General features: G+C 37.1%; 1 protein-coding gene across 1 annotated transcript; it reads right to left on the reverse strand.

Annotated features, from left to right (window-relative positions):
* Nucleotides 1–5,133: 5,133 nt before the first annotated feature.
* LOC127085829 (glucan endo-1,3-beta-glucosidase 5) lies at nucleotides 5,134–8,750 on the reverse strand. The gene is made up of 2 exons (XM_051026375.1): nucleotides 8,137–8,750; nucleotides 5,134–6,380 (listed from the first exon to the last, which is right to left on the reverse strand). Exons 1-2 carry the CDS (start codon nucleotides 8,481–8,483, stop codon nucleotides 5,267–5,269), a joined length of 1,461 nt encoding a protein of 486 aa, XP_050882332.1. The 5' UTR covers nucleotides 8,484–8,750; the 3' UTR covers nucleotides 5,134–5,266.
* Nucleotides 8,751–9,745: the final 995 nt, after the last annotated feature.

A 9,745-nucleotide genomic window follows, 5' to 3' on the forward strand; every position in this document is an offset into this window, starting at 1 on the left:
TTTTGTCTGGATTTTGGCCCATGAAGGAGTATTGCCTAAATCGATTCTGAACTTCAATGCTTCTAAAGCTGTCCATAATCCCAGGATTTTCACGGCAATCATCCATAAAGCCGGACATTTCGTTGTAGAAAACCTGATGCCATTTAACCAAGTCTTGGTGCCAAGCGTGTTGATTGTGATACATCCGTGTATGCTCATCATGCCAGTCCCGATGCTCGTTGTGCCATTCAGATTGTTGAACATGCCAGTACCGTGCTTCTTCATGGCGTTCCTTGTTGACAATTTCCATCTGTTGAAGCATGTGAGTGATGTCCGCATTTGGTGTTGAGGCTGAAGTACCACCGGAGAATGGAGGGGCTGTAGGTTCAGGTACGTAGTTGGTGGGAGACCACCTTCGTGGCACCCACTCACCCCACCCAGTATTGGCCTCAGCTTGAGGCACATCTGTTTCAGGTGCATCCTGCATTTCTTCATCAGGTTGTTCTTCAGCAACATGGATGCGTTCCGAAGGCACATCAAAGTTGTAAATTCTGGTTTTGGATTTTCTTTCGAAGAAATAGAAGCATTTGCGGTCTTTGTCCCACCTATATCCCATATGCGATAGAGTGGCAGAATCAAACTCTTGAGCTGCCGATGGAGATAGGAGAGGCACAATAGGTATTGCAACTTTCCAAAACTTAAGAATTTTCATTATTTGAGAGGCATACCCTAGAGCCACAGTTTTGGAGCTGACGTGACGTGTTCGTCCTCACTCAACGGTCTGTCAATCTTTAGGATAGAAGTTGTAAATTCCCTCAGGTCAAATTCAGGATCAAAATGCAGGTCATGCCAGGACTTGACAGCCATCGACGGAAGCGGCATTTGAAATACCGTTTCCCAATCAGCGGCTTCAAAGGTATATGTTCTGACTCCGATAGAACACCGGAACATATAGCCTCTACCTGGCTTTGAAGGATTCCTCAAATTCAGCAGTAATGGCAGGATGAAGAATGTCTAAGGCATTTGAAGGAACATCTGGTGGTTGCTGAGAAGTACCGGCTGCTTCCTTTCCCTTTCCTTTTCCTTTGGCTCTGGCTGGAATAGTGCGTGGAGGCATGGTGATGTGAGATTTAGGGTTTTACCAAGTTTGTGAGAGAGAGTGAAGATGAGGAGGATTAGGGTTAGCCACTGGTTTTGGGGTTTTTGAGGGCAGATGAGATGAAGTAATGAGATAGGAGGTGATATGATTGGTTGATGTGTCGATGCATGAGAGAGAAAGAAATTGCATTTAATTCAGATAGCATCAGTATGTATCGATGCAGATAGTCATGCGTCGATGCCTAGTATTCAAAAATGTCATGTGTGTCGATACATGCGATGGATGCATCGATGCCAAGTGTTTACAATTGCCCTGTGTATCGATACATGCGATGGATGCATCGATACATCCTGAAGCAGTTTTAAAAAAATTGAAATTTTTGAATATATGGATCGATGCAGGCTTTGTTTGTGTCGATGCATACTGATGCTGAACCAGTTTTTAATGAATTTTAATGCAGTATGAATATGCATTATGCACTGTCATGATGATTATGCTCAACAGAGATTCAGAAGTCAATTTATTAGTGTGCACACAATATGGACAGGAGTATATGCAATCAAATTTTGTGTCAACTAGAGTAAGAACATTTGATGTAACATACACAATCACTTAGCAATAAGAAAATTGTAGAAAGGATTGATATTACCTCTGTTGGAGAACTCGTGTGATGGATAATTGAAATCTAAAACAGCTCTTATTAACCATGGTGAGGCATAATATAATTAAGAGATAACATGCTTATGACATCAATTGAGAAAGATCTAAGATTCCCAATTCGCGACGAATGTTGAAGAAAGGTTCCGTTGCCAATGGTTTAGTGAAAATATCAGCGAGCTGATTTTTGGAATCAACGTGCTCAAAGACAACGTCTTCTTTTTCAACATGATCACGAAGGAAATGATGTCTAATCTCTATGTGTTTAGTGCGTGAGTGTAAAACAGGGTTTTTAGTAAGGTTTATGGCACTAGTGTTGTCACATTTGATAGGAATACGTTTGAGTTGAATGTTGAAGTCTTGTAGTTGCTGCTTCAGCCATAAAATCTGAGCGCAACAACTACCGGCTGCAACGTATTCTGCCTCTGCAGTTGACAAAGCCACAGAAACTTGCTTTTTGCTATGCCAACTGACCAAGGAGTTTGAAAACAGGTGACATGTGCCACTTGTGCTTTTCCTATCTGATTTGCAGCCAGCAAAATCAGAGTCGGAGTACCCTACTAAGCTACAATCACTTCCTTTGGAATACCAAAGCCCATATTTAGGTGTTCCGTGAAGGTATCTAAATATGCGCTTTACCGCTTTAAGGTGCGATTCCTTAGGATTTGATTGATAGCGTGCACACATACAAACACTAAACATGATGTCAGGCCTAGAAGCAGAAAGATACAAGAGAGATCCGATCATACCTCTGAACCTTTTGACATCTACACACTTACCATGCTCATCCTTGTCTAGATTTCCGTTGGTAGGCATTGGGGTGTCAATCGATTTTGAGTCATTCATTCCAAAGCGCTTGAGTAGTTCTCTGCAGTATTTTGTTTGACATACTGCTGTACCCTCATCAAGTTGCTTTATTTGCAGTCCTAGGAAGTAGTTCAGCTCCCCCATTAGACTCATCTCAAATTCACCCTGCATAACCTTAGAAAATTCTTCGACCAAGTGTATGTTAGTTGAACCAAATATGATATCGTCGACATAAACTTGAACTAAAAGAATGTGCTTCCCTTTGTGTTTAATAAAGAGAGTATTGTCCACTTTACCTCTTGAATATCCATGATCAATTAGGAATTTGCTAAGCCTTTCATACCAAACCCGAGGGGCTTGTTTAAGACCATACAAAGCTCTTTTTAATTTGTAAACATGATCTGGATTTTCAGCATTTTCAAAACCGGGAGGTTGTGACACATATACTTCTTCATTTATGACACCATTAAGAAAGGCACTCTTTACGTCCATTTGGTAAAGCTTAAAATCCTTAGAACACGCATAGGCAAGCAAAAGACGTATAGCTTCGAGGCGAGCAACTGGAGCATAAGTTTCCTCATAGTCTATGCCCTCCTCTTGGTTATATCCTTGTGCTACTAAGCGTGCCTTGTTCCTAGTAATCACTCCGTTTTCATCAAGCTTGTTTCTAAAAACCCACTTAGTGCCTATGATATGATGATCTCGCGGACGAGGGACAAGTTCCCAAACGTCATTTCTTTTAAATTGATTAAGCTCTTCTTGCATGGCCATTAGCCAAAATTCATCAATCAAGGCCTCTTTGGCATTTTTAGGTTCTACTTGTGAAACAAACGCGAAGTGAGAACAAAAGTTACTTATCTTAGACCGGGTCATTACTCCCTTTATATGGATTGTGATGAAAAATATTTAATTTTTATTTATAAATAAAAATTAAGGGAACACACCATTTTTTAACGTAAAAAAATATAAAATTGTAGGTGTGGGAATTCGAAACGTGTCACTACTTCACATATCACAATGATTGTTTTTATGAATTATGGTTATATGTAATTTACAAATAAAAAATAAAAGACGTCTAATAAACATATATTACTTCGGTGGGTTAAATGGTCGTACTAATACAGTGTTAGGAAATGTGTTTTTGTAGTAGTGATTTAACAATTCAATTATTATAACGCAAATGTTTAACATTGGCAATTCAATTATTTATGTTACTCCTCCCTCCCACACATGCCTAGCAGCATGATGTGCATATAGAGGTAGTAGTGAAAGGTATGAGGAAATTATGAGACACGACAACATCAGATTCAACGTAGAGTACAACAACATGTATTGGAGCAACGAGGGCTTCGTGATAAGCCGAAGCCTGAGAAGAAGATCCCTCAGCAACAAAGGACGATTCTCCAACCGCCGGTCACGAGGGTCTAGCTTTCTTACTGCGCACTTAGGCATGTTGGAACACTCTTCTATGTCCTAATCTGTATTGGTTGTCAGCCAATTTTCCCCCCTAAAATCAAACAATAAAATGCATATCATAATCAACGAAACGAAAACAATATACTAGCATATCAAAATTCGAAATAGTCTATAAAACAAAGAAATCCAAATTTTGTTATTCATACTAAGGTTTTGGATTTTAAAATCTAAACTACACAATATTAGAAAACAAAAATAGAAATAGACCATTACAAACCATGTGCCGCCTCAGATGTTCGAAATTCCTACCAAATATAATTAGGACAAAATAAATATAACAACTTTATTGCATAGATTTACCTAATTTAGTATAACGATAGTGATTTTAGGAAATGCATGCATCTTAAATAAAATAAAATAAAAAAGTAAGAAAATGATAAACTTATATAATGTGAGAGATAAATGATTTTGACTTGACTTTAGTAGAATAGAAGTTGAGAGATGTGCTAAGATTTGAATTAATTGGAGTAGAAGTTAGGAGAAAGATTGGAAAATCTTAGAGTAGGAATAGACATGAACTCTATTTCAAGTGATTCATATTTGAGAAATTAAAGACAAGGAAGAGAGAAAGATAGAGCAAGAATTTTGAAATCCATTTTTTTAGACTTTATTTTCCCTTAATTCTGAGATGATTCGGGGATAATGGGTTGGGATGCGTTCGAATTCTAGAATCTAAGGGTATGTTTGGAATGGTGGTATGAGATGGAATGGAGTTGAGTGAGAACTAATGAGATTCCATTGTTTGAATTTATAAATAATGGATGAAATGAAATGGAATATGATGAAATTCATTTCATCTAAATCTCTATTTTTTTTCCATCCAATTTGAAATATATGCGATGAAATTAGACATTTTTAATAAAATAATCAAACAATGGAGGGACATCTATATTCCATTCCGTTCCGCTTCTTCCCGCTCCATCATGTTCCATTCCGCTCCGTTATGTTTCATTAACCCAAACATAGCGTAAGAGTTTTTCCATTTTCATGTATTGTTCTCTTTCTTTCATTATGAAAAATGTAGTTCGCAATTCCATATCTTAACAATCCAGAATCATTGGACCATGAAAATCATTGCATATTCCATTACTAATACAATTAGAAATTTAATGCCCAAGAAAAACATTTTTAATCTTCTTTCATCTGCTACAAGTGCTTTTTTACACCGGTTAAACCCATACATACTGAGAATTTGTAATGCACATTAAGTCATCCAAAAATAATAAATTAAAAAAAAAAACAAGCATATCAAAATGAAACATTACACAACAGTAAAACAACCAAAGCCATGAGTACTGTTGTTGTTGATCCAACCATAGCATTTAGCTCAGCAGAATCTGTCTGAATCATGATTCTAAATTTGCAAGTTCCAAATGAAGGATCTTTATCAGTGATCATGGAAAGTCCAGGAAATTTGCATGCACTATCCATTTGGTCATTCACTTGGTAATAGCTGTTAAATGCATAAGAGATATTTCCTTTTACATCCAAATTACCACATGATGTTCCATACCCAAGACTTGTACAATCTGCATTTTGACAGGCATATGACACACTTGGTGCCAATTGATCACTATTAAGGTTTGCTGATGGTTTCAACACACACCACTTTTTCTCCAAATGTTCGACGCCGCTAGCTGCCACCAATCCATTCGCCCGGCCTGTTCCGAGATTAAGTTGGTACTTGGGCTGTCCGTCTAAGTAAAATAACCCCCAGTGGCGTTCGAAGTTCCCGGGCTGAATGCTCTTATTATCTTCATCTATGAAGCTAAACAAGTAGGCATCTATAGGATTAGGCCTCATCGGTGTCCCCTTACCGGAAACATACCTCGACATAAAACCTTGGTTAAAGCGTTGAGCACTTTGAAGATTTGCATTTCTGTCTCCATCGGTTGGCCACCCAATTTCCCCGACAATTATAGGCAAGTTTCCGAAACCGTGTTTCTGCAGTGCCCATACTAGTGTATCATGGTTAGCATCAAACACGTTGTCATAGATCTTTCCATTGTCATTTATAGCAGATTGAAAGCCGTTGAAAAAAGCATAATCGACAGGGAAGCTGGGATCCAAGTAGAGACTGATAAAAGGATATATGTTTACGGTAAAAGGAGCTCCGTTGTCGCTCAAGAACTTGACTATCTGCAGCATGAGGTTGTTGATATCCGGCCTGAAATCACCGTCGGATGGGTTATTTGTTGAGCTTATATACACATCCGCGTTTAATGGGACGGTAACTTTGACTCGAGTACTCAAACCGGCTTTTGTAAGAGCTGCCTGGATGTTTTGCAGAGCTGGGAGCGTAGTGGCTTCAAAAGTGCCATTGTATGTTGACAGAAATGGTTCATTCCCTACCGCAACATACCTTGTAAAAACCACAAGAGATAAATGTGAATAGAAAATAAAATACTATAGAAGTGGCAAAACGTAGAATGTAGTTGTTGATTTTACAATCAGTGTTGTCAAACATAATAGCAGGAAAATAAAGTAACACAACATTATACACAACGAATAAGTTACACTTAAATCCTCTGACAGAATCAGCATAACAATATTTCTAAATTCTAAGGTTAGAGAGAGCAAATACTCTAATCTATTTCCTATGAGTTCTAACAACATACTATTTACAACAAAATTTGAATTTCGTGTGGATATAATCAGTTCAGAGCACATGATTGACAAAAGTTTTCAACACCTGTGATTCTGTTCTGTGCCCGCTATGTGGGACTCAGCTACGTGGATCAGCCAACATTTTCAAATGATCATAAATGAATTAGTAAACTTATTTTTTAGAAGAAAGAGAAGCCTAAGCGATAATGTAACAAAAATTTGATACACAGGGACTGCTTATTCTTATATTCTCCATCTCTAGCAATATATGGACGCACACAAGCACACACAGACATAGACAAATGAAGATGCACATAAGAAACAGTGAAACACACAACATAGGTCCATAACAAGTTCGCTCAAACAGAAAGGACTACATATGAATAACAAACAACAATATAACTGGCGTTTCATCTTCTGCCAGGTATTTGTCAGGCTACGTATCAATAAAGAGTGATATTAGTTTCCAATATTTGAACTTTAGTTTGTTTACATACATAGATGAACATGAAAATTGAGAAAATTGGTATATAATAAAAACAAGCAAGGGACATATTCATTTGAAGTACATTGTCAGTAAGCGAAGCTTTCATGTATATTACGTATTGGAAGATGAGAGATTCAACTGTCTTCACAAAGAATGAGGAAAAGGTAGAAAGACTCTTCGGACCATGACAAAACACTAGTTGAACCCCAAAATCTAATGCAATTCATTGCATACTCCATTACAAACATATATAGTAAGAACACATAATTTCCATTCACTGAAACCCTCTTCTGTTTTGGTTGCAGTGTTTTCTTCCAACACCGAACATCTCCACAATCCTCAAAACATAATAGTACATAACAAAACCCTCTAATACCCAAGATAAGTAACCAAACCAGAAGAATAATCAAATCAAAAACTGATATCTGCAACATACATTGCTTGGCAACGAGAGATCAGATAACTTCTCAATCTCAACATCATAAACAAGTAGAAATTATTAAATACAACTTGTGGTAAACACTACATTCAAAGCCGTCTCAAGTTTTTTGACACCCCATCTAGATTAATCACAGTTTAACCATGACAAAATTAACATAAGCCTATTTAACCACAATTTAACCGTAACATACATTTTGAGACCCTACTTAGCTACAGATAAATTTTGGGTCATGTGCAGTAGAATAGTCCGCCTTGCATGCCCTCAAAGACAGCCCTAACTCTAACTACATATACTCAATTCGAATCTCGCATCTCAACTTAGTTTTATCTTTTGCCAATATCATACTAACATGAATAGATACCAACAAAAAAAAAACAATCATTAACTTGTATATCATAAATGAACCACTCAAAAGCAGAAATAGCAACAAAACTATTTCTGGCATTTCCTACTTTGCATCTCTTCATATTAAGCATGTTACATAAATCTAATAGAGCATTAAAATTCCAAGTTGATGCACACTACAAACAAAACCCTAAAAATCCAAATAGAGAGAGAGAGAGAGAGTGTATAATACAGTACCTAATGTCAACACCTCCAGAAGAAACATGAGCAGAAACATTCTTGGAAACCCATTTTTCAGCAGCTTGAACACTATTAGCAAGTGTATAAAGCATGTCATTTGGAATCCCCACCATAACTTGAATACCAGATTTCTTAAGAGCGTCTAAGATATTCGGATCAGCATCAAACAGCTTCACCTTCTGAATCCCGTTATCTTTCAGCATTCTCACAACCGTGGTAGGTGACAAAAGATGCGTACATTGAGTACCCCAGTTTACGCCGATTCCACTCACACAAGACACTAAAAACGCAACAGCAACAAGAAAACGCATGCTGAAGTTTTCACTTCTCAGAAACACTTCCATCAAGAGAGAGAAAGGTTAGCATAAAGTGAAAGAGTTGAAATGTACGAGAAAGTAAAGTAAAGTAAGGGCTGAGTTAAAACACGGAAGATAATAGATATAAGTTGAAACCGATGTCAGAAAGTTATGATAGATGAAGTTGAAAGTGCTTTTTGAGTTAAGTGCTTTTTTGCATTTAACTTAACCAGGGTGATGAGTAAGTAAGTCGTACTAGTAAGTGAGAGAATGAGAATCTTTTTCCTTTAGTAACTCAGCAAGGAACTAAGTGCTTCTTCATTAATATGGTGGGGGGCAGAACTGTTTACCTTTGTAGGGAAAGTTATCATTTTTTTTCTTATTTGGGAAATTTTAAATACACTTCTTTTAACATATTTGTTAGTGCTAATTCTTTACTCCCTCCTCTTGTAATAATTGTTTTATTTGAGATTTGTGCTGTTTTTTAAAAAAATTAGAATATTTATTTTATTGAAAGTAAATAAATAGGAATATAGTAGTAGAAAAAAATAATAAATATTATATTGAATTCTAAAAAATATTTATTTTAAAACATAAAAAATGTGTAAACACTACGCCAAATAAGGGAAAAGAGGGCGCTTATTTTGGCCTATAACAGCGCTTTTAAGCGCCCTCTAATCTGGCGCTGGCATAGGTAAAGACAGCGCTTTGTTCTCCTGGAGAAAGCGCTGTCTAAAGTGGCCACATTATAGTGCGCTTTAAGAAAAAAGCGCCCTCTGGAGTGGTCCATAAAGGGACACCTTAAAGGGCGCTTTCTGGAAAAAGCGCCCTCTAAAGTTGTCAGTGTAAAGTGTTTAGAGGGCGCTTTCTAGAAAAAGCGCCCTCTAAAGTTGTCAATGTAAAGTGTTTAGAGGGCGCTTTCAGGAAGAAGCGCCCTCTAAAGTTGTCATTGTAAAGTGTTTAGAGGGCGCTTTCAGGAAAAAGCGCCCTCTAAAGTTGTCAATGTAAAGTGTTTAGAGGGCGCTTTCAGGAAAAAGCGCCCTCTAAAGTTGTCAATGTAAAGTGTTTAGAGGGCGCTTTCTGGACAAAGCGCCCTCTAAAGTGTTAGTTATTTTAAAAAAATTTGTTTGAAAAACAGTGGATATATATTTAATTGGTAACCTGTTCGCATGCTGCAAAAGTGTAAAATTCATATTGATTTCATCCTTTAATCCAATGTTATACACCATTAATCCATTGATATATACAACATGAATCCATTTATATACAACATTAATCCTCCATATATACAACATTAATATATGATTCTT

The sequence above is a fragment of the Lathyrus oleraceus genome, chromosome 5, assembly GCF_024323335.1.
Source record: "Lathyrus oleraceus cultivar Zhongwan6 chromosome 5, CAAS_Psat_ZW6_1.0, whole genome shotgun sequence".
Lineage (NCBI taxonomy): Eukaryota > Viridiplantae > Streptophyta > Magnoliopsida > Fabales > Fabaceae > Lathyrus > Lathyrus oleraceus.

Bases quoted from the DNA above. Each gene is read 5' to 3' on its own strand.
- LOC127085829 (XM_051026375.1), bottom strand. From the start codon at position 8,483: ATGGAAGTGTTTCTGAGAAGTGAAAACTTCAGCATGCGTTTTCTTGTT. The intron at 6,381-8,136 runs GTACTGTATTAT...GGTTTTTACAAG, and splicing joins TCTGGAGGTGTTGACATTAG to GTATGTTGCGGTAGGGAATG.